General features: G+C 48.3%; 10 protein-coding genes across 10 annotated transcripts; 5 read left to right on the top strand and 5 right to left on the bottom strand.

Moving 5' to 3' along the window:
• Positions 1 to 128: 128 nt before the first annotated feature.
• On the bottom strand, positions 129 to 1,070 carry LTR84_002823 (uncharacterized protein; the record flags this gene model as incomplete). The annotated part of the gene is made up of 1 exon (XM_064846423.1): positions 129 to 1,070. One exon carries the CDS (start codon positions 1,068 to 1,070, stop codon positions 129 to 131), a length of 942 nt encoding a protein of 313 aa, XP_064706033.1.
• Positions 1,071 to 3,771: 2,701 nt separating this feature from the next.
• Positions 3,772 to 6,258, top strand: LTR84_002824 (uncharacterized protein; the record flags this gene model as incomplete). The annotated part of the gene is made up of 1 exon (XM_064846424.1): positions 3,772 to 6,258. The coding sequence occupies one exon, from the start codon at positions 3,772 to 3,774 to the stop codon at positions 6,256 to 6,258; it is 2,487 nt and encodes an 828-aa protein (XP_064706034.1).
• A 2,382-nt stretch (positions 6,259 to 8,640) lies between these two features.
• LTR84_002825 (uncharacterized protein) lies at positions 8,641 to 10,171 on the bottom strand (the record flags this gene model as incomplete). Its single annotated transcript, XM_064846425.1, has 3 exons — positions 8,641 to 9,270; positions 9,332 to 9,532; positions 9,596 to 10,171. 3 exons carry the CDS (start codon positions 10,169 to 10,171, stop codon positions 8,641 to 8,643), a joined length of 1,407 nt encoding a protein of 468 aa, XP_064706035.1.
• Positions 10,172 to 11,019: 848 nt separating this feature from the next.
• Positions 11,020 to 11,997, top strand: DPH5 (diphthine synthase; the record flags this gene model as incomplete). The annotated part of the gene is made up of 3 exons (XM_064846426.1): positions 11,020 to 11,154; positions 11,229 to 11,353; positions 11,403 to 11,997. The coding sequence occupies 3 exons, from the start codon at positions 11,020 to 11,022 to the stop codon at positions 11,995 to 11,997; spliced, it is 855 nt and encodes a 284-aa protein (XP_064706036.1).
• Positions 11,998 to 12,154: 157 nt separating this feature from the next.
• Positions 12,155 to 15,991, bottom strand: LTR84_002827 (uncharacterized protein; the record flags this gene model as incomplete). Its single annotated transcript, XM_064846427.1, has 2 exons — positions 12,155 to 15,469; positions 15,527 to 15,991. 2 exons carry the CDS (start codon positions 15,989 to 15,991, stop codon positions 12,155 to 12,157), a joined length of 3,780 nt encoding a protein of 1,259 aa, XP_064706037.1.
• A 493-nt stretch (positions 15,992 to 16,484) lies between these two features.
• LTR84_002828 (uncharacterized protein) lies at positions 16,485 to 17,353 on the top strand (the record flags this gene model as incomplete). Its single annotated transcript, XM_064846428.1, has 3 exons — positions 16,485 to 16,541; positions 16,596 to 16,767; positions 16,815 to 17,353. 3 exons carry the CDS (start codon positions 16,485 to 16,487, stop codon positions 17,351 to 17,353), a joined length of 768 nt encoding a protein of 255 aa, XP_064706038.1.
• Positions 17,354 to 17,496: 143 nt separating this feature from the next.
• On the bottom strand, positions 17,497 to 19,451 carry LTR84_002829 (uncharacterized protein; the record flags this gene model as incomplete). Its single annotated transcript, XM_064846429.1, has 5 exons — positions 17,497 to 18,238; positions 18,315 to 18,480; positions 18,568 to 18,830; positions 18,971 to 19,143; positions 19,209 to 19,451. The coding sequence occupies 5 exons, from the start codon at positions 19,449 to 19,451 to the stop codon at positions 17,497 to 17,499; spliced, it is 1,587 nt and encodes a 528-aa protein (XP_064706039.1).
• A 771-nt stretch (positions 19,452 to 20,222) lies between these two features.
• On the top strand, positions 20,223 to 21,530 carry LTR84_002830 (uncharacterized protein; the record flags this gene model as incomplete). Its single annotated transcript, XM_064846430.1, has 1 exon — positions 20,223 to 21,530. One exon carries the CDS (start codon positions 20,223 to 20,225, stop codon positions 21,528 to 21,530), a length of 1,308 nt encoding a protein of 435 aa, XP_064706040.1.
• Positions 21,531 to 22,111: 581 nt separating this feature from the next.
• LTR84_002831 (uncharacterized protein) lies at positions 22,112 to 22,771 on the top strand (the record flags this gene model as incomplete). Its single annotated transcript, XM_064846431.1, has 1 exon — positions 22,112 to 22,771. The coding sequence occupies one exon, from the start codon at positions 22,112 to 22,114 to the stop codon at positions 22,769 to 22,771; it is 660 nt and encodes a 219-aa protein (XP_064706041.1).
• Positions 22,772 to 23,296: 525 nt separating this feature from the next.
• LTR84_002832 (uncharacterized protein) lies at positions 23,297 to 23,859 on the bottom strand (the record flags this gene model as incomplete). Its single annotated transcript, XM_064846432.1, has 2 exons — positions 23,297 to 23,770; positions 23,845 to 23,859. 2 exons carry the CDS (start codon positions 23,857 to 23,859, stop codon positions 23,297 to 23,299), a joined length of 489 nt encoding a protein of 162 aa, XP_064706042.1.
• Positions 23,860 to 24,111: the final 252 nt, after the last annotated feature.

Raw genomic sequence — 24,111 nt, forward strand, 5'->3', positions numbered from 1 at the left:
GCTATGCTTCAGCCTCGTGCATTGTTACTTTCATATCATGTCATATCATTCATTCATTCATTCGTCTAATATGGGTATCAAGGGTCGGAACCGGGCTCTAGCCCTCCTAGTCATGCACATCGCAAACTCTACGCAATCACAACCGCACGCCCATGCGCAACAGCATTCATCCCATCATTGACCCCACCAATCAAGCCTTCTGCCACCCACACTCCTGCATTGACACAGGACTCGCCCAGTGGGCTATCTTTGAATCGAAGGAATGACCGCTGCAGTTGTGATCCAGGTTCCCCCAAACAAGATCCAAGATCAAAGCTGCCAGATAATATTTTTTCTGTCATCTGGTGTTGTCGCTCAAACTGGACCACTCGGTTGAGGAGATTCATGAACACCGGTACAATGAGCAAAAAAACGGCAAAGAGCCAACAAACCATTTGAGCAACTGCTTTTCGTAGGATACTGGGTGATCTTCGAGGTTGGACCTCCTGGTTCTGACTCTGTATACCAACCTGAAAGAGAGCAGGCGACATACTAGCACGCAGGCATTCGATCTCAAGTGGCGTCAAGTCTTGTGGTAGAGCCATGTTCATGTATCGCATTGCATCAATATGCATACTTCGCAAGGCAGCGGAATCTCCCGACTGTTCCGCTTGGGCTTTGGCGGTTATCCATAACCGAATTCCGGTCGCTGCGACATCCCAATTAACACCTGATTGCGTTTCTGATTGTGAGAGCGTTGCAAGGCTCAAGTCTTGGGTGCGGATACCATTTTCAGGAGTTTGTGGTCTCATGGTTGGAGTGCTCACTCCACTATTGGGAGCAGTAGATGCGAAGCCCACACTTTGTCCTTCCATAGACTCATCAAGACTCGATAGCGTGTAGGCTTTTCGTCGAGAGCTCAGGGTTCTTGTAAGCATAGCTGCTTTGGCAGAAGCTCGGATGGAGGACATAATGGGTATGCGTGAGCGGACGGAGGAGGGGATCATGGTGAAGATGCTGGAAGTTGCAGCGTCTGCGTAGAAGGATTGGTTCGGTGCCATCAGAGCTCCCTCGTTCTCGGGGCTTGTCATTGCGATGGTTGATATAGATTGCGATGCTTCTGGTGGGCAGCCTTTCAAGGACTGCGCATGGGCTCGACAGAGGACAACAAGAAAAAGAGTGGGAGGGTTAATCAAAACATAATCAAAAACTGAGATATGATGTTACCGGGGTCATTCCGTTATCAGTGCTTTTAACATGTGTATAAATTGATCACATGCGAAAATATCATAGTGTTAGGAATGACAGGCAGACAGCAAAGGTAACTTAACTTGGTAAGTCTGGGATGGTCGCAGCTTTTGTTGAGAGGTCTGTGGGCTGTTGGAGGAAGGAGCAGTCCAGGATGACAGGGTTTCTATTGATAAGTAAATCGAGTAGGGCCATGGTGTATCCCTTCTTTTACCTTTCACATGTGAAGATTCTCTTCGCTTATTGGCATGGCACTTTCGCCATCGGATGAGCCTTTGCGTTCGGGCGCCTCGGATATCGGGTATCTTAGGGTAGCGAGAAATCATGAGGGTTTCAGGTCCTCTTGGTTTTGAGAGGAGTCATATGCAAGTCATCTCTGGTGCAACGTGTGGGCTTCCACATAACGGGCGTGCTACTCACGTTGCCATTAATCAGAATGAAAAGCTTTGCCGGATTATCTTTCGGGATTGATGGGGGTCGGATTATCTTCAAATCGCGTGGGGGTCGCGTCGCGTGTTTCTCGAATTGATGATAACACAGAACTTGAGCTCTCTTCCACTTCATTGTCACTTCGGGACACCCACTCACCCTGCTATGTTGATCCTGCGGCCACAAAATGCGATGGCCGCGACGACTTCAATCACCAAATATGAGAAGAATATATAAGTTGAACATAAGTACCATTGGCCATCACTGCGCCTTGATCTTGCACCCATGATGCCATTGATGTTTACGCCAGTGTGGCTGGACAACACGGGCATAGTGCTCAATGAATCTTCGGTTCGGTTAAGCTGGACATGCCGGTGAGGCCAGCGAGGGCCAGAGGTCGATTTGCAGATGTTGGAACATGGAAAACATTTCAACCTGGCGGGAACTTGAAGGCAACAAATGGACCTTGATCCCAGGTGTACCAAAGCCATCAAACGAATACTCGGACCTTGGACATCAACCACACTCTATTCCAAGTTGATAAGCAGGTGGGCTTAACCTCCAGTGCACTCTCCGGTTGAGAAGGGCAAGTTCGCGCGAGTTCTTCAATGTTGTTACCACAAAATAACGGTCACCACGACGTGCCTGTCTGAGTAACAAGCGCTATTGAACATGCATGCACATCCTTGTCTCTGTATGTATCACCCAAGGGCTTGCGGTCGTTGAAACCGTCGCTTGGCTTCGGATGCTGACATCAGCGCACTCGTGGTGGCTGATCCCACCGTCACGCTGGTTTTAAAACCTGCCTGGGGACTGTTATGATGGTCGGCTAGTCGATGTAAGTCTACCTGCAAGGCTCTCGATTAACGCCAACGTAAAACAGAAATTTCGAGCCGATAGAGATAGCATCATTTTGATGCTGAAGGTTACTTACTATACTGATACATATCTATAACTACTACTACTACTACTACAATTTATTAGTCTGTTCCTGCCCTTCAAGAGCGTCTAGCCGATCGTGTCTATCCATAGTATATACTAGCCTACTATCCGACTATTTATTCTTATAGAAAATCCACGCCATATTGGCGACTCAAGGTATATTCCCACTCGCTAATCAACGATATTGAAAGAGACCAATGAATTTGATGCCATATATGGTAGAATGGACGACTGCGAATGGCGGCGAGAAAGGGCGGTCGGCTGGCTTGTAACTATCTCCGGCAGTTCTATTGAATATAATCTAATCTGGAAGATATTTGAAGCGTCCAACGTGCCTTGTGATATCCAAGATGCACTTTAACTCCACCGGATGCCCGAGTCCGAAAGCGGAGGGTCTTCCCCAGAGAGAACTCCAGTCAATCTGTTACGGAGCAGATAGCGATAGAATGTGTTGTTATTGGACTTCAAAGGACGCCTGCCTGGACCACAATGACGAACCGCAACAGTGCGCGAATAACCTTGACGTATTCGTCTCGAATTGTCTGAAACAGGTAACCTTCAACGAGTTTGTCAGCTGAGAACAGGAGATAAATAAACGCGACTAGATTGGCTTTCTGGATCGCAAACGCACCGACCAATGCAACATCGCATTCGGTCCTCTCATGAGCGGTGGAAATAGTTGGTGACCAGGGCGAGAAAACCCCGCAAGCACCCCAAAGCTTCTGCTGTGCAGGGGTGACAGCCCCTACAATTGGTTCGGGTGGCTCCAGGCTTCTGGAAGATGCCATAAGCAGCCACTGACGAAAAATTAGCGTGCTCGGAAATGCCCACCAGGCGTTGAAAATAGGCCTCCCAGTGGTCTTCCTCGGCCTGATGTACGGAGCACGGCTCTCGGAGTGCTGGAAGGAGTTCAACTTGTAGTGGGAAGGGCGTGCTGTGGGCCAAGCGAATTGTCACAGAACCACTGACATTGCTTGCCAAAGATTCTCTGCCTGAGGAGTCATAATCTGACTCCACCGACCTCGGAGTTGAACCTCTTGTATCCGATGAGAAAGGCTGAATATCTCATCTCATCTCAATACACTTTGAGGATTCCAACTTCCCATCCTTTTTGTATACAACCATCTGTTGATTGAGTGATCCCGCAAATAGCTGGGGTCTCGGTGGCAAAAGATGGAGTACTTCAACTTTGAGGATGCCTCGAATGTTCCTCCGTTTGACTTGGATGATGTATATTCGATAACAGGTGAAGCTTGTGAGCAAGAGGCCAACGACTGTTATGAATCATTGTTCTTTGATAAGACCAATGCCCTCCCGACATCTCAACCAACACCGTCAGGTCCCATGAAACTCAAACTCGTCAATGATGTCGAAATCGAAGTCATTCCACATACCGCCGATGTTTCAGCAGACTACCCAATGTTTCGTGCCAAAGATCCTTGTGATCTCTGTTCGAGGATGGGTCTAGACTGCTTTTTGGCTACCAGAGGGGCCATGGTTACAGGTTGTACCTGTTGCATATCTCTGTATCGTGAATGCAGTTTTGTTCATCCAAAGATCCCAAGAGGTTTTGTGAGCACCTTTCCGGGTATTTCTGAGGACAATCAAGTCTGTGAGGGTTCCTTGACCGAAAGGCGTAGAGCCATGAGATCAATGGAAGAGGGTCGGGGTCGAAAGACTGGTGCTCGATTCCCTCGTGATGCAACCAAGATGTTGAAACAATGGCTTGCAGAGCACTCAGATCATCCATATCCAAATGAAAGAGAAAAGGACGAACTCAAGCAACTCACTGGGCTGAAGCGCAGTCAAATCTCCAATTGGCTTGCCAACGCTCGGAGGAGGGGGAAGGTTCGACCAGCCAACTCAGATCCCTCATCTCCTATGCTTGGTGCCATTGATATTCCTCAAAGGTCTGATAACAAAGATGTCGCAGACCTCAACCCGCTCGATAGATGGAAGGCATCTCCACCAGAAAATGAACCTGCATCAATGACTGCCATCGCCAGAGCCGTCACCTCGACGCCGCTACCAGTACGAAACCCATCCGTAACTAGTCTTAGCCATCAGGGCTCTCGACCCAATTCCCGAAAAGCCTCCAGCGAAGATTCCTCCTCATTTTCCATGTTCCGAGCTCCTTCAGTGAGCAGTTTCGAAACTCGAGAGTCCAGTAACAGTGATATGACGTTTGCATCATCAAGGTCCAACCGATCCAAGGGGTCATTTGCTTCTTCTCAAGATCGTCGGAGGCGCCGAAGAGCTCCAATGCCACAACGAGCTGCAGCACAACAAGCCAAATCAAGGAGTACGAGAATATTTCAATGCACATTTTGTACAGATTCATTCCCTGCAAAATATGATTGGCAACGACATGAAAAGTCACTGCATCTTGCTTTGGAACGATGGACTTGTTGTCCTGATGGAGGAATCATGACTGATCCACTGACTGGAGCTCAACAATGTGCATTCTGTCGAGAAGTGGATCCAAGTCTTGATCATTTGGAATCACATAATTTTACCGCGTGTCAAGAGAAAACACTGCAAGAACGAACCTTTTACCGGAAGGATCATTTGAGTCAGCATCTGAAATTGATGCACAACACAAAAGTGCAGTCTTACATGGACAAGTGGAAGAGTACCACGAATGAAATTCAGTCATCTTGTGGATTCTGTCCCTCAAAATTCACCACCTGGCAACAACGTGCCGACCATCTCGCTGCGCATTTCAGAAATGGTTCAGATATGAGTCAGTGGGCCAAGGGTTGGGGATTTGAACCGTATGTCGAGAGATTGGTTGAGAATGCCATACCTCCATATTTGATAGGTCACGAGAAGAATTCCATGGAACCTTATGTCGCCAGAGCTCAGAAAGCACCCTCATGTTCCACCGATGCTGGACTTACCACTGGCACATCGGCTGATAGTGCCGAGCCTGATCAATTGACAAAGGACTCCAACTGCTGGGGTAGATTGGAGCAAGAATTGGTCAAATTTGTGTTGAGGTGCAAGAGTGCAGGCACTGTCCCGACCGATAAGGAGATTCAGGACCAAGCCCGTATGATCATCTATGAGGATAATGATCCCTGGAATTGGACTGCGGCAGACAATCAGGAATGGCTCGATACCTTCAAATATCAGAATGGGATTGGTACATTTACTGACTCCATGGCTGCTCATGCTCTGGCTGAAGTCCCAATAATGGCACCATATGTTATCAAGGGTGGTCTGAAGACCAAAGCCTGCCACGCAGCCGCGCAAAAGCGAAAGAGTGTTTCTTCCAATTCAAACCCGACGCCAGAGTGCGGCAGTCTGCCCACGTCGGCCAGTGTAACCACATTCGACCAGAACATGGAGTTTGACTTTGATGGCATCGACTTCGGTGGTCTTGATCTTGGAGTGATGGATGACTTGGCTTTCGAGTCGGGAGGCTTGTCTGGCCAGCTGCAGCCGGGAGATCTGGGTTTGGAGCCCATGACAGCTGCACAATTCTCATCTAGTATCCCGATTGATCCAGTATTTGGATCCTACGATCCTAATGGGTTGGCGCTCGACCTGAATGGAAGTGCGGGATTCCAGCAGCAGAAGCAGTCGATGAACAACATGGAGTTCATGACCGACCAGGATATCAGTCATTTGACAGGATATATGGCAGGATTCAAGTAGAATGACATGAAACGCACCATGCAAAAGAAGGAAAATTTGAAATCCGAAGCACGAATGGAGGGGCATGCAATTAATATGTTAAAAAACCAGACTTGAAAAGCAATATAGGGCTGAGGGCGTCTTCAACGATGTCTTACGAGGTCTGATGCAGGGCGTGGGCGTTCCGATTTCTCATTGAGGACATGACACCATTCATAAAACGATAATCCATAAGCCAATAAAGGAAATTAATGAATACCCTATTTTGATCTTTCTTGAGTCATAACTAATCAAGTGTTTTTGCCCTTGTCTTTTCGTGCTCGCGCCCTGCTGTTGTCACTGCTACCTCCATCCACATTCATGCCGCTCCCGTTGTGATTTGCTCTTTTGGAGTTCGCCATTGCTAACAACTACCGAGGGAGGATTCGGATCAGTCATAGTCCTGTCGCTGCCCTTGTTGTCTCCTTAAGCGGCAACATGTCAACTGGGGAATGGGCATGGTAGAAAATAGGTTGGTTGAAATGTGTGTCATGGCTATTAGCAGCCACCTCAGGAGAGAGAGAGAGAGAGAGTCACCTAGTGAATAACCGAGTACCTAATTACATAGGTGTGCTAACCCCCCCTCGGCCACCAATCAGGCAAGCTATACGTCCCCAGGGATGTAGCCCCGACTTACTCCATTATCTTTAATATATAGTCTTAATCTATCAACATTTCATCAACAATCAACACGATATCTCGCGTGGTGTAGGCAAGTCTACCTTCATCTCCATCATAATATCTCTTGACTAACAGTTTCACAGAGGTAACATATGTCGCTCTCAAGCTCAGACCCGACATGCCCGGGGTTCGATTCCCCGCACGAGAACTTCTTTTTTTGGATTTTGAAATCTTTACGAAATAAATTGAGATAACTTTTGTATGCTATTCAAGTACTTCGGAAAGCCTCCCAGGATACCTGGGGGGAAATTAAATAGCTCACCCCATTAGATTCATACTACAGCATCTCTCCCGGCCGTACCGCACGCTATATTCTAACTGTAGCATATTCCGGAGTGCTCTACAGACTATACTTTCGTATGAGCTTTCGCGCTGGGCAACCATATCGGGCAGAGTATGTAAATTGAAGCACATATTTTAGCGTGATCTATTTTGCTCAAGGCTGTCCATATCAAGGCAGTCGATTTGCGGAGCCTTTGAATCAGACAATTACGGAGGTATACTGATCAGATCAAGTTCTGTACAGTATTGAAGGGACAGGTGGTTTTATACAGCCGTGCGAGGAAGATCGATCATCGATAGTGAAATGTATTTCAGTGCGAGGAACAAACCCTGAAAATGAATGATTCGTGTCTCCATTCCCGCCACGGGCATCTTTGGATGACAAGCTAGTGCGTGGTATTGCCACGCTCTCAGTGGGCTGGTGTTGTTATTCGTGGAGGTCAGGGCAAATACATTAGCTGAATTCAAGAACGTATGGACTACGACAATTGGCGGGTTCACCAAGAACCGGACGGCAAGTTTGGAGTTGAGTTGAACCTCACCTCACCTCACGCACACTGGCGAGGCTCCCAGGCCCCCGACAAATTGCCCAATGAGCCCTTCCTTCTCCGACATCAACAACGCAACATTGCTTTTCACCGAAACCACAATTCATCACGACCGATACACCGATCATTCAATCTTTGATCCGTGGACTGGTACTAATCGCCATGCACGTAGTCGAGGTGCGCAACTGAAGCCGAATCAACAGTCCGTGGGATCCGCAACTTGTCAGGGGTAGAGTAACGTAAAACTGTGAACCAGAGATTCTCGGCTTCCACAGGGGGTTCCAGTTTCGGGACATAGGTTGCTCAAGAAGCGCTTTCGTGGTGTGAGTGGTCGATGAGGTTGTTTCCAACGAGGCTGTGATATGGATTCGACTCTGTCGGTGGTTTCGAGATGTCGAGCCGATATATGCCGTTTCCGTTTTGCATTTCATGCCGTTCGATGGCGATTCAACGTGTTTGTTATACCCTAGGCTGTTCCGTTGCGGAATTGAGATTTTGATGAAAAGCAATGTTGTGTTGTTGTTGTTGTTGTTGTTGTGGGCGCCAGGAAGGTGGGAAGCATTTTTGTTGTTATCGACAGGGGTGCTGGCGTCCCAATGCGGTAAGGTCGAGATTTCTCTGTTGGGGGCTGGGAGCCTTGCCAATGTGCGTCACGCTATTCTTCATTCCAAAGAATCTTTATCATTAGTTACGATCTACTAGGTAAACGCAAGTACAGATACTTGACGAACGGGGAAGGCAAACAAGAGCCACAACACTGGCTCCACATTCCTTTGATATCTTAATCATACAAAAAGTTCTTCATCGGTTCCCTCAGTAGAGAGCCCATGCTAAATGAGTCTTGAACCAAAATCTAGATAAGCCTGAGGGTTGTACGCATTCCTGCAAAGCCTGGTCTCAGGAAGGTATATTTTGGATGGATGACCTGTAGTCGACGAAATCCTTCGCGAATATGCCTCGCTTCCACAGGTGAACGACCTTCCTCAGGCATCTCGAAAAGGCTGCAAACCTCCCGCTTTCGCTTCTTGGATGCCTCCTGACCAGCAACTCCTCCTGAAGCCTTCTTACTAGCCACATCCTCCGCTGCCTTGACTTTCAATGCCTCCTCAGTCAAAGTTTGCACAATCTCAAAGGTTAAGAAACCCAGGATGTCAACAACATCGTCATTTGGTTTGCTGTCGATGATGGTGCCAAAGCCAGCCCACTCTCTGAACCGTTTACCCTTACGGAATGTGAAACTTGCTTGTCGACAGTCTGAGAAGAAGACATACTCCTCCCTGCTCATGTTTTTGGTTCTTTCATCTGCTGAGGCGAGTCGTGCTAGAGTTGCTTCGTTTTGTTCCTCTTCCTCCTCGTCTTCTTCGTCGTCGCGTTCCGGGACTTGTTCTGAATAAAAGGATTGGACTTCCCAAGGGAGAATGAGTTTGGCTTTCTTGGTTCCTGTGGATTTCTGTGGAGCCGACGGATTGACGCCTCCTGATGCCTGTAGTTGAAAAGTTCAGGGTTAGAATTAACTTTCAGACAGATTGTGAGAATTGGCTTACCTCATCGAAATCACCAACATCGCCTGCATCACCACCGCCTTTGTCGTCAGAGTCCTTAACATTCTTGCGCACGTCCTTCCACGAGAGGAAAGTCTTCAGACGGGATACTTTGGCGCGGTCGTGACGAATCTGGAAAATCAAGTCCACAATTGAGATAGATCTAGAGCCGCGACGATTGGCGAGAATGGTGGCTTGCTGGAGCTGTTTTTGCCGAGTGAGCATGATGCTCTCGGACACTTGTTATTAGGAAGAAGGTGGACATACCATTTCTAGAACTTGTTCTCGTACAATTTCTTCAATCATCCATGTTGTCTCGGGACTTGGTTCTGCAGTCTCACCACTAACAAACATCATCTGTGCGATCCAATAGATTAGTCTCGATTTGAACTCTTCTTTTGTCTCGTCATCATCATGATCGTCATCTGTTTCCTCCTCTTCAAATCCGGCACAGGAATCAGAACCGGGTGAATTCACGGCAGAGTCATCATCATCTTCGGTAGTGAGTTGATCTGTTGATGTGGTTCGGTCTGCTGATGTCGTTGAAAGACTTTCATTCACTGAATCGGGAGGATCTGCTGTCTCCTCATCAAGTTCGTATTCCCCATCGGTATCATGAATCGAAGGACTCGGTGGTTGAGGCATGAAACCAAGGTCGGGGACAAATGTCCGAGAAGAATAGGGATTCCAGTTCGTGAGTGGAGAATGATTGCTCAATGCTGGGATTCGAGGTATTACTTCGGGTTCAGGGCTCTTTTCGACAGTGTGATCAAGTTGATCTTGTAGAACTGCACTGGTGAACCACGTCTCGTCGTCCGGCAAATCGTCTGTTGGTGAAGACATGCTGAGGGAGGATTGTAATTTGTTTACCAATCAACAGAGCCCGCGGGGACATCGACGCCGAGAAATTTCAGAAGGTAGATTCTGATTCACAGGATTTGTCCCCCATACATGATAGCGTGAAGACGCAAGACAGACAAGGGCGAGCCGATGGACACATCTCCCAAGAAATGGAACAAAACGCGTGCATAGTGAAGATACTCTCCGGAGGGTCATTCAAAAGTTTGATGCATACTGGAATGCAGTGATGCTGATGAGATCGGCGGCCTCTTCATTGCCAACGGTTGATGTTTTCGCAGATGTTGAGTTTGACCATAATCCACGTGGTATGCCATACAAAGCCCAGTTCTCTCCACCAAACCCAGTTCACAGCCCAATACCACATGGCGAATGATGAGGAATAATAACGGGATAAGAACAAAAGTTGACAAGACTGCTTACCTGTTGGATCTCCTGCCGGTACTTTGCAGGTCTTTCGGCCATCTTGACCCCGGTTTCCCAGAATTCTTAACTCCTTTCAACCTTTCGAAACACAATTCATCCGCAAGTCTAATACTCCAAATCAAACAAGGCGCACCCTACATTAGTCACCGTCGCCGACTTCTGATGAAGTGCGCGCTGTCACGTTGTGAATTGATGAAGGAAGTCAAGATCTATCAATGGGAAAGGAGGAGTCGTTATCAGAATCGTCACGTGCCTTACAAGACAGCATCACGTGCGACCATACATCTGTCGACGTCATTCTAAACTTCACCAACACTTTTTTTGGGAGTTTGTGATTTCTATTCTCTTGACGCGGCGCACGCGCAATCGATTCTACCAAAGTCCATCATTCTCTTAAAGAATTTGAAATGCTGTATCTCGTTGGCTTAGGCCTTGCCGATGAGACTGACATCACAGTCAAAGGCCTTGAGGTGGTGAAGCGTGCGGAGAGAGTCTATCTCGAAGCCTACACCAGTATCCTTCATGTAGGGAAAGAAAAATTGGTAGGATGATCTGTCAAGACCTTGCTCTTGGATATGTCAACGTGCTACTGACTCTATCTAACCAGCCATAACAGGAAGCCTTCTATGGCCGGCCTGTCATAATTGCAGACCGTGAGATGGTAGAGTCCTCGAGCGACGAGATTCTGGAAGGCGCAGAAAAATCAGACATCGCATTTCTGGTTGTTGGAGATCCATTTGGGTATTTCCCTCGTCTTCCAGCTATCACAATTGCTGATTGAAGTCTGCAGCGCGACCACGCATACGGACTTGGTGCTTCGTGCCCAAGAACTATCCATTCCGACCAAGTCAATACCTAATGCTTCAATACTCAATGCAGTTGGAGCCACGGGTCTTCAATTGTACAACTTTGGTCAGACTGTCTCAATCGTCTTTTTCACCGACAGCTGGAAGCCTGCGAGCTTCTACGATCGGATTCGTGAGAATGCCTCCATCGGGCTACACACACTTTTGCTTCTTGACATCAAAGTGAAAGAGCAGTCGCTAGAAAATATGGCACGTGGGAGAAAGATCTACGAACCACCTCGATACATGACCGTTGCTCAATGCGCACAACAACTTCTTGAAATCGAGGCCGATAAACAGGAAGGTATCTGTAGCGAGGACAGTCTGGCCATTGGCTGTGCTAGAGTTGGTGCAGATGATCAGAACTTTGCTTGTGGAACGCTGAAGGAACTGTGCGAGATCGATGTTGGCCCACCACTTCACAGCGTGGTTTTGATTGGTAAGAGGGCGCATGAGCTCGAGAGGGATTATATTCGGCCCTTCGCGATCAATCAAGAAACTTTCGATGCAAGTTGGCACAAATACCACAAGCAATCATGATCCGACCTTCAAGCCACCAGTTTATGATATGTTGGCATGCCCCATTCCTACTACTACCTCAGAGGAGTGGGATATCACAAAGAAGATAGGATGTGGGTGAATAGATATCATTATTGATTTTCTGTCCACTGAGATGCAGACCTGGAGAGTGCGGCATTCATTTTGGCTTGCGCAGCAATATCAACGGCGCACCTGCTTGAACCACATCATTAGGTTTGACCAGCAACTTCTCGACGGTGGCGCCTTCCATTCCATCCTCAGTCTTGACTGGTATCTCCAACTTCATAGCCTCCAGGATCGAAACAACTTGCTCGAGTTTTACCTTGTCACCCTCCTTGACCTCAACTTTCCATACGTTGGCATTGAGTGGCGCCTCCACCGCAACAATCTCCGGATCGTTCAGCAGTTCCTCCACCGTATCCATACTGATCTTCCCGGCTTCTTTCTCTTTACTCCATTTCTCCAATAATTCCTTCTCCCGTTTGTCCATATCCGCCTGTGCTTCTCGCTGCTTGGCACGGATTTCTGCTACCTCAGCTCTAGTGTCCCTGAGGAGTTGATTATGCTCTTTCATGTCGAATTCCGTGTCTTCGTACTCATATTTATATCTGCCGCTGCGGAAGGTCGCCATCATGGACTCATACTCGTCCTCAGTGACTTCATAGAAGGTGATCTGATCGAAATCCTCAAAGAGCCATGGCTTCGAAGCGTTGTAGCCGTTCTTGTAACCTAGAATATCGGCACCGGGAATTGAGAGACCAGTGTTCATGTACCCGCCAGGTGATTCGACATTATACAGCGCCATGCAGGATCCACCCCAGCCGACTTGTCCTTCTGGGGTGTGGACGCGTGATGGATTCATCTTGGGGCATTGAATGCGTTGCCGTGGATCAATTGGTAAAGCAATGGGCAGTGCTACGAAGAAGCCAACCGCCACTACCATCAACGAAGATTTCGTGAAGATGTCTTTCAGCTGCAAAGTCGATATATTAGTACTGATCTCTCGAGCAAAACGGGCTCCTGTACATACCTGCTGCTGAGTAAACGCATTGTTTTTGGCCACAAACTCCAACGGATCTGGCAGATACGTTGCATACGGACGTTGAGTCTCAATATACCGCTGTAAGCTCTCTTTCTGCCTCTTACTCTCAAAAGTGATAGGGAGTTTGTACTTTCTGCTTGGGAACTTAGCTTCAGAGAGGTCACCCAACTCATCCTCAAGCTTCAGGAGCTGATCAAGCAATTGTTGTCGACTGACTTTGAGAGAGTCATAGTAAAGCATCAGAGAATTGCCGCAAGCCATACCCGTGTGCAAAGCACCACTCTGGAACGATATATCGCCCTTGCCTTCCTTCAACTTGCGATATAACGCCACAGCACGACAACGATAGTTGAGGTTGAAAGCTCCATAACCATAGTCCACCAGTAGGAAATCATCACCTCCTTGACGATACGAAACTAATGGCTGATTACCTTCTTCTTGGATCTGGTGGATAACAGCAGACTCCCAACCTTTATTCTCGACTGATGGGGGCATCCCTTGATATTTCAGAGGGAATGCATCATCAAACTTGGCTTTCCCTGCACAACAATCTTTGATTAAAGAAAGGAATTCTTCGACTTCATTCCGCTTCGCGATAGCATCTTGATACGAAACCCTCTTGAATCGTAATTTGTTGCCGGCTTTCATCTGACCTAGTCGCCAATAATCCGCCTTTACAATTGTGGTGGCTGACACGAATCCACCAAAGTCAGGAGCATCAATGGGGAATAGACATGGGTCATCTCCCGTCCAATTCACGGTGCCAACTGGGTATCCATACTCGATGACATTGCTTGGGTGGGCCCCGCCTTCGCCACCATCTGAACGTGCCCATTTCGGTTTGGGCCCGATGAGACGAATCCCTCCTCTTGCAGCATTGTGCGAGACCTTCCAAGTGGTATCATAGAATTCCTCAATGGATTCTTTATCGATATATCCTTCGTCATATGGTCCAGGCATGGAAAAGAGATCCCATTCCTCGGGATATGCTGGGATAAGGTGCTCTGGAATCTTCAGCTCGCCTCGAACTTCTGGAATATCTCCTGTAATCGCCAGAAGGTCGCCTGCAGCCAGTGCACGTCCTTGGTATCCTCCCACGGCAGTCATGGGAGCGGTCGACTTGGAACCAAACCATGTGGCGATGCTGGGGAGACCACCATAAATTGCCAAGTATGATCGACAACCACCGCCTGTCGTTTTTCCAATGGTCAGGCGCTGACCAGCCTCTATCTTGAGCCGGTTCCACATAGATACAGCCTTACCATCGATCTTAACTTCCATAGGTGCTCCGCACACCGCAATGATTGCAGCACCAAGGAATCTAAGATCCGGACCACTGAGAGTAATCTCGATGCCCTCTCTTCCCGGAGGGTTCCCAACCAAAGCATTGGCAATGCGAAACGCGAGAGGATCCATTGGACCGGAGTGCGAGAAACCTCTTCCAATAGTCGGCCGCCCTGGCCAATCCTCAATCAGTGTGTAGGCTCCGCCTTGGACGACATCAATCGCACACGGCTCATATTTGAAACTGTCAAGGAATTTGGTTAAGGTTTTGCCGGACTTAAATGTCTTATCCTCAATGATAGACTTAAGGAAATCCATGTTTGTGGGTGGCCCGAAGATCTGAGATCCTGATAGCAGCTCCAACATGCCTCCAAGTGCTTCATCACGGGTATCCGCGTGAACCATAACTTTGGCAAGCAGTGGGTCATAGAATGAAGTCACTTTCGTTCCAGTGTGGATCCAGGAGTCAATTCTCGACCGCTTGACATCCTTCCATGAAACATGTTGAAGGGTGCCCGGTGATGGAGCGTAGTCCTTTGCAGGATTCTCCGCATAGACTCGTGCTTCGATGGCTGCTCCTTGCGGACTGTTAGGTTGCAATGACTTCAAATAGTCGCCTTTGAGACCGCCTTCACCAAGTAACTCAGCATCCGCTTGTTTGAGCATAAGCTCCACAAGATCGACATCGTAGCACAATTCGGTAATTCCATGTTCCACTTGTAGTCGAGTGTTCATTTCCAGGAAGAAATAGTCACCAGATTCATCGTCAACAAGATACTCAATCGTACCAGCCGAGCCATAGTTGATTGACTCGGCCAATCTAACAGCAGCGGAACCAAGCTTCTCTCGAAGTTCTGGATGTTTGACCACAAAAGGACTGGGACACTCCTCAATCACCTTCTGATGACGACGCTGAATCGAACATTCTCGTTCTCCAAAATATATCGCTTGGCCTTGCCCGTTGCCAAAGATCTGCACTTCGATATGATGCGATGAGGGATAGAACTTCTCAATGAAAAGGCCTGAATTCTTGAACAGTGTTTCTCCACGAGATTGTACCGTCTTGAAAGACCGGCGTACCCCGTCTTCATCGTTGCAGGTAAGAAGACCCATTCCACCTCCGCCTGCCGTTGCTTTGAGCATGACCTGGGAAAAGAGTCAATACATATCACGGTACTAGCATTTTGATCCCTGCAAACTCACTGGAAACCCAAGCTTCTTAGCCTCCTCGACAGCTTCATCTTCAGAGCCCACCAACCCTTTCGTGCCAGGAACAATCGGAACATCAGCTTTCGCAGCCAACTCGCGCGCTGTATGCTTTATCCCAAAATCATCGATACATTGCGGACTGGGACCGACAAACACCATGCCCGCATCTGCAACCTGCCTGGCAAATTCAGTGTTCTCAGATAGGAACCCATAGCCGGGAATGATGGCATCTGCCCCTTTCGATTTCGCAATTTCAACAATGTGCTCTCCATCGATGTACCCCTTCGCATCCGATCCGGATAGCAGGATAGCTTCGTCAGCGGCACCGACGTGAGCTGAGGCAGCGTCGCTTCCCGTGTAGATCGAAATAGTCTTGATGCCGAGCTTCCGGGCGGTTTTACATATTCGAACTGCGATCTCTCCTCTGTTGGCCACCAAAAGGGTCTTCAATTTCTCCATGATGGGCTGCAATGGTTTGTTGTCGCAGCAGAGTTGCGGGCGGGCGTGGTGAGTCCAAGAGGATGACCTCGCATGCTCGGTTGTCAAGTGTTACAACCCCGAGGGAGGACCTACAAGGGATTGGCATTATCTTATCACCTCGTTGTGACGTCCATCTCATTGGCATTTCTCATCGACTCCTCCCTTGGAATACATCTGTGATTGGATCCCAGGATAAGGTTTCCCCAAAGCCGTTGAGGGGAGATGGAGTTACTTCGTGTTGCCTCTCCACCTCGTGCTTCTCCGTCAGAAGCTGTGACGTATAGCCAGAGTGGTATTTGGAGGATGTGTGGCCTGATATCTATCTCCATTTGGCCGATATCTCAGAAGCCTGCCCACGGAGGATTCAATTGAGTCCAAGTATATTGTTGCATTTCCAATTTCAGGAGGTGGACTGAGGACTGAAGAAAAAGGTGCCGATTTGGAGTTGACATTCAAAAGACTATCTGACGTCATGGCACCTCCCCCTATCAAACACAAAGCCTTGCTCAACGTCGACTTGGGAGAGGCTGTAAGTCCAAGCGTATATTCATTGTTTTGAAGTAAGAGATTGACATCAAATTAGTACGGCAATTATGTCTGCGGACCCGATCTGGAATTATTACCATTGATTGATCATGCCAACATTGCATGCGGCTTTCATGCTGGAGACCCCTTAATCATGCAGGAAACAGTTCGGAATTGCAAGAAGTACAACATCAAAGTTGGTGCCCATCCTGGTCTTCCCGATATTCAAGGTGAGTATACGAGTCGGGCTTTGCGACTGCGGGCTGAAGCAAAACAGGTTTCGGTCGACGTGAGATTAAAATGTCACCCGAAGAATTGACAGCCATGACCATCTATCAAGTCGGGGCACTTAAAGGGTTTCTCGATGCTGAAGGAGTTCATCTGCATCATGTCAAACCCCATGGTGTTCTTTATGGAATGATGTGTCGAGACTATGAAGTTGCAAAGGCGGTGATGCAAGGCATCCCCAAGGGAACTCCTGTCTTTGGTCTGGCTGGCACGAACATGGAGAAAGCGGCAAACGATCTTGGTATCACGTTCTGGGCTGAGTTATATGGTGATGTGAAATATAGCAACGATGGTATGCTGGTGATTGATCGGAAGAAGAAACCCTGGAAGATAGAGGACGTCAGGAACCATGTGAGTCAACAGCTCAACACTCAATCAGTCACGGCCACAGACGGCAGTGTGGTGCAGCTTCCAGTCAAGGAGTACCCTGTGTCTATCTGTTGTCATTCAGACTCACCAGGGTGTTTGGAAATCATTAAGACCACGAAAGAGGTGATCGACAAGTTTAACCAAGAGCATGGTAGATAGTCATGTGTGTGTACGAGGAGTTTCCTGTGGCTACCCATCCTGATTTAACTTCCTCCAACCTTTTTCACCGATCCATTTCGTCCACCCACCATCCTCTAAGACATTTCTCACATGGACAAGCCTCTTTTCTCTACCCTTTCAACTCACAAAACATATCTGAATTCCAGATTCTCTCGATCCGTTAGATCCAACTGGTTGTTATCAACAACAGTATGAGTGCGTGTCCCATCCGCATCAACATCCTCAACGACACCTTTATGCAAAATTCGAGCGGCATCACTGGCGGCCAGGTCGTCACGATGTCGGTTCTCCCGAACCAGGTAGTAACGCAGGTAAAGTATGATGCCAGAGGGAAGGATACATGCGAGCACCAAGATAATCGCCCATGTCGGATAATACCTCGGCGCCCAATTCGGGCGGAAAAGCTGAGGACTCAAAATATTTCCCAGTCCATAACCAACATGATATAACGCAATGACGGTCGTCTTCTTTGTATGACCTGCCGAGTTATTCGCCGCCCAGATCATGACAACCGCGTAGGGAATGCCTGCTGTCGAACGGATCCAAATTCCCGTGACGAGTCCCCAACGATTTGACCACGGTAAGCTCAGCAGCAGAATACTGGAAATAGCGGCAGGGATATACGCGACGACGGAAATCCAAGCGCGACAATTGCGAGTCTTGAAGAGAAAGTATGCGGCCAAGCTGAGGGAACAGAGAGATACTAGGCCCGTTACGCAGCCCAGTAAGGTAGTTTGCAGGGTTGTGAAGCCAAAAGATTTGATAATCAGCGAGTATTGGTTCGTGATACCGTTGGCCATTTCTTGAGACCAGGCATGTAGAAAGAAGAGCCAGGTTTTCGGGTCACGGAGAGCTTCGTTGAACCTGAGGCAGTCGTGAGTATGCAGATTACATCGAATTTGAGCGTATGAAAGCTGCTGTGAACATTGAATGGACTTACTGATGTCTTTTGAAGCGCTTATTTTCAATCCCGGAATGATTTTCTTTGATTCGAAGGATGGCTTTGGCGCGCTCCTCAGGTGTGAGGAAACTTGCATGTAGCGGGCTATCTGGAAAAAGAAACCAGACTGTTAATCCATAGATTATGGTGATGGTGCCGGTGATCACTTCATAGAAATTGAGATCAGCATCCCGACAGAAAGTCAAGTCAGGCATGGAAGGAATGTTCTTCCCGTCTAGAAGTCTACACTTACCCATGAACCATTTCCACGGAGCAAAATCACCTGTCTTGATCCATAAGACGCCATATGACAATAATCCAGATGTAATTGGACTAGAATTCCCGCATGCCCACATAATAGGCATGAGATAGGATGTCTCATGGTACGTGAAGAACATAGACAGTGTTATCAGAAAGGCCGGGACAATGCATGCTTCCGCTGTTCCAAGAAAGAAACGGACCACGAAAAGGCCTGCGAAATTCTGGCAGGGAATGTGCAACAAAACTATCCCACCCCTGCTTGGTTGCCAGTCAGTGATGCTCAGCGTCAGTTGTCAGAGAAGGCTGGATGGGCAGAGCGATAGGGGATATGGGCAACTGAGTTCATCAAACCTAGTCGCAATGTCCCAAGACTCATGCGAAACAATATCACTTACCAGAGAATCAAATTCGCGGCCAACCACTTCCCGACGGGAAATCTTTGAAGAGCCCAATTTTGAGGGTATTCCGCCAACAGGTAACCAAAGTAGAAAATACTTGATAGCCAGTTGTATTGATTCGCATTGAGGTGATTGTCTTTCAGAATACCCAGAATTGCCGAGCTCCCTAACTGCATATTCATAACTATCAGATATACGTGCGTATCATTGACCGGGATTCATTGAGATAACATACCGTCTGTTTGTCCACATACATTAAGTGATAGCCTACGCATAGGAATGGCAAGATCCGACGGACCAACTTCTTCTTGATCTCTTGTGCCTCTTCCTGAGTGGGATCAGAGACCTTAACTTTCGAGAACAGCTTAAAGCTTTCATCGGCGAAGCGTGAAGGAAGCTGCGGAGCATCGACTTCCAACTCACTAGATGAGGAGTTGATCTGCTCGTTCGCATCGTCTTTGCCCAGGTCACCCGCCATTGTTGGCAAAGGTCGATACTTGATACAGTCTTCAGTTAGAAATCTTCGCACCTCCCAAAGGCTCACAGTGGGATTGGGTTGAGAGTAAATGGCCCCAAAAAGCAGTGGTCTGGTAATATGAATATCAGGTACTTACCCCACCAGCATTGGTGAACGAGTTCCACCTCGGAAACAGCCAGCTCAAATGTTGAACATTCCATTTTGACCTTTCCCTTTGCATGTCTGTCCTTGCTGTCCTGTGTCCACTCTTGCGTGCTTTACGAACAAAATGCTGTAATAACGTGCCGGCGAGAGTCCGCTCATGTGGAAGCAATATATTTCTCCTCGCTGGCAAAGATCAGCATCAGGATGGTGGAGTATTAGTTGTCATCCGTTATAGCCGTGTAGGTGTTGATAAGAGACGCGGTCATTGCAGTCTGATGTGACCACCGGGCTGTAAGTGGTAAGCCACATGTATGCAGTAGCCGCAAAACAAGACAATTCCAACGAGTGATTTGAAAGCTTGGTACCATCGTAGCTAAGCCGGCACTATGTTTCAAGGTATCGGCAATGGAATGTCTTAGGGTATCATCTGGCGTGCTTGGATCCATGATATTGCGTGATAGGATTAGAATGGCACAGAAAATCATAAGCTCGTTGAGGGAGCGCAGAAATCCGCAAAGGCTCTTGAATAGCAATTTCGTCGGACGTTGCAATTCAATTGATATGAATACCCTTGCAGGATCTGACGCAGGCAATTGATTCAAACAGAACATAAGACTTTCATCAATCATGGGTCAGATTGATATACTCATCGCCGGTAGTGGAATTGCCGGCCTAGCGACCGCCATCGCACTTCGGCAACTGGAATCACCTGACTTCAAAGTCAACATTCAGCTATATGAAAAGGCAACAGAATTGACGGAGATTGGTGCAAGTATTGCACTTAGTCCTAATGGATTAAGAACTCTTGAGCGACTGGGTGTACATAATGCCCTAGACGACAACGTTGGATTTCGTGGCCCAAGTGCAGTCCCTATGATATATCGACATTGGAAGACGAATGAGGTGGTCAGTGATGATCGCTTTGTCAATGTTCCGGAACACAAGCACCAGACGGCGAGGTTTCACAGAGGTCATTTACATCAAGCATTGCTTGAACATGTACCCAGGAAAGACATCCACCTGAACAAAGGTGTCCGCCACGCGGATGCAGATGCTAATGGAGTAACATTATACTTTGAGGATGGTAGCAGTGCAAAGGGCGATATCTTAGTGGGTGCAGACGGATTGCGGTCCAAAGTACGTGTTGCTTTCAATCCAGAACATTCACTCCATTGGACTGGCCGCACATTATTTCGATCAACTTTCGATGCCTCACTAGTGGAGAACATACCCGACTTACCCCCAGACTCAACTCACTGGTGGGGGCCTAGGCACACCTTTTTCGCATCGAAGCTTGGTAAAAATCAGTATACAACTGTTGGTCAATATGATCCCACTGAATTTCCTCAAAGTCAAGACCCAGCAACAGTCAAGTGGGATCAAGATGGCGATGTTTCCATCTTTCGGGACCTGTACAAAGATTGGAATCCTGTCGTCAAGGCATTGACTGAGGTAACACCGTATGTCAGATTGTTCCCCAACTTTGCAGGTCAGCCACTTGATTCATGGGTTTTCCACTCACGTGTGACGTTGGTTGGTGATGCGGCACATACTCATGGCGGTGCATATGCTGCCGGAGGATCTCTCGCCCTCGACGACGCCTGGGCACTTTATCTGTCTTTTCGACAGGTCTTGGCCGGTATCAAACCTGGAATACAATTATCCGTCCGGAATATCCACGACGCATTGACTTTGTATGAGAAGACCAGATTGCCACACACAGAACGACTTATGAAAGGTGTCTTAGCTGGGATAGGAGCGCCTTCCCCTCAAACTGATGATGAACTGAGACAAAAGATAAAGAGCCGACCAAGTGGGATATGGTTGACCGAGCATGATGTGGAAGCTGCATTTGCCACTGTTCTCCTCGAACAAGGTCTTGTAGGCAATGCATCGTTGGAGTCAGAGAGTATCCCTAAACAGAGTCGGCTCTAGTCGGCAGAGTATCTTCTACTGTTTAGAGATAGAGATTAGATAATCACTGATGCTGGACGCCCTCAGAGGATCAGTGTGAATTCTGACGTTGCTTTGAAACAGAGACAGAAAAGGAGATATCGCGTTGTTTCCATCATGACTCATGTATCAAACTCGAACTCGATACATGACTCAAGAACCCCTCCAGCCCACATTTAATGACGCATTGCCACCAGACTCGACTTGGAGGGCATAGGCAGAACATGTGGGAGTCACAGTCCTTGAGTCACTACGACTTACCCAGTTAGAACCAGCATTGGAAAAAAACCACATGAACAAATCAGACTTTCCATTCTCAAGACTCACATGATCCCTCACAGCCTGACCACCGCATCGCTTCTCTAGGCGTACCCACACCCCATTAGAACCACAAACCCCACTGCATGCCGGTACACACTCGTTTCTTCTCACCAATTCAATACATTCGCATCTTCGTCATCGTCCACCTCACCACCTACCTGACAGTAAGCGCATATTTACAACACCAGAACCCGCGACACATCCACTACCAACGCCGCACCCCAAACAGCAACAACGCAACAATGGCGCCGAAGAAAGAAAACCCAAAAAAAGCAGCCGGTAACGCCCGCAAGGCCGACGCCGCAGCAGCAAAACAAGCCGTCGTGGACGCAAAGCACGCCGCCGAGGAAGACGATAAATGGGGCAAGGGAGCCAAAGACAACAAAAAGAAGGAGAACGCCGCAGCCAAGGCAGCCGAACAGGCGGCGAAAAAGGCCGAGCGGGACGCCCTGCTAGCGGAGGAGGAGAAGAGCCAGCGCAGTGCACCCAAGGGCGCGGGAAAGAAGACGGCGGAGAAGAAGAGTCGTGGAACACTGGACCTGGGACAGCTGGACGCCGGCGAGCCCAGTAAAGCGATCAATGCGTCGGGTATTGACAATGCTCTGGATGCACTGAACCTCACGGGGTCTGCGAATGAACTGAAACTTGATCGACATCCCGAGAGGAGGTTTAAGGCCGCGTATAAGGCTTATGAGGACCGGAGGTTACCCGAGATCGAGGTCGAGTATCCCGGTCTGCGGAAAAATCAGCGCATCGAGATTGTCAAGAAGGAGTTTGAAAAGAGTGAAGAGAATCCTTTCAACCAGGCTGGCAACGTCAGGTTTGATGCCAGTAAAGAGGATCTCGAGGCTGAAAGGAAGAGAGTCAGAGAAGGTGTCGAAAACAGACTCACGGGGAAATGAATATGGATATGACGACTTTATGTCATTCCTTTTTCCCTTGTTATGTCGACAATGAGGTACCACCCGTTGCTCGGACTCCAGTGCTCGGACCATACTTGAAGGGGAGACATACTCTTCGGGAGCCTTCCAGTGCTAACTGCGTACTGAGAGGGGACGGTCGAAGTCTACCATCCACTATCCAAAGTCCAGCACGATGTTGTGGTTAGCAATGCCACCATGATCTAATGTGACTACAAACTAGAATGAATGGGGGATATAACAGCAAGTCGAAAACTGAGATGGAACAGTCAGCATCCTGATCACCTTTCGCAGCGACGCTTGACATAGGGAGACACGACGCTGATGATAGACCACGAGACACACACCAATAATGTCTTGAGAGGAAGTGCATCATAACTTTCACATAGAATTTAGAAACACACATAGCCAGACAATTGGGGCGCAAGTCGTTGAAAGCCACACTTTCCTCAGCTCAGGTGATTGAGGTTACAATCCACACTAGCGTCCAACATCCACCACTTTGTTCTAAGTACAAGTAACAAATCCGTTCCTGACCTGCGACCCAGTATGCGTAATCACACCGGCCAACTCTCCGTCTTCATTGAAGATAACGCGATCGGGGCCAGGACTTCCACCGTCATATTCCTGAAAGTCATTCAAGATCGGAAACTCCTGGTACGGGCCGGGCACGGAGAGTTCAATTTCCTCGTCGTTGCGGAACGTGTGCGGATAGTCTCCAGAGCCCTCTGTCTTTCCAGCTTGGAAGAGCTCGAACCCTTCGGACACGGCGGCGTCCACGGTGCGTTGGAAATAGCAGACTGTGCCGCAGGTGGAGGCGCAGGTCTGGGTTTGGCGTTTGATCAGGAGAGAGGCCGGGTCTGTTCCTGTTGACGGGTCGTATTCGGTTGGGTACAGTGACGGGGAGGGAAAGCCTGATCGGAGAATGAATGGTGGGAGGCAGAGAGCTGGTGTGAATAGGGTGATAAGCGTGGTGAGAGCCTGTTTGATCGCAGCTTGAGTGAGATTCCGGAGTGGATTTTGGAGTGGATCAGACAATGGCGATGGTGGTTTACCTGGATGAGATGCATGATTGCTTCTGAGTGAAATTAAATGTGTCTCGAGAGAGGAGGTGTCTCTTCAGTCGTGCGGAGGGATGAAGATTTAATGACAGTGGAAACAAACAGTGATACCTACACCGATTGTGAGAAAGACCGGACTAGCCAGCAGTTGTGTCTTTGATAGCTCAAGAAGTGAGGCAAGCCGTCGCAAGAGAAGAACGAGCAAGAAGAGTTCTAGGACACGAGAGTAAATATACCTACCGGCCTCCCTGGTCAGGTAGA

The sequence above is a fragment of the Exophiala bonariae genome, assembly GCF_035927105.1.
Source record: "Exophiala bonariae strain CCFEE 5792 chromosome Unknown scaffold_14, whole genome shotgun sequence".
NCBI lineage: Eukaryota > Fungi > Ascomycota > Eurotiomycetes > Chaetothyriales > Herpotrichiellaceae > Exophiala > Exophiala bonariae.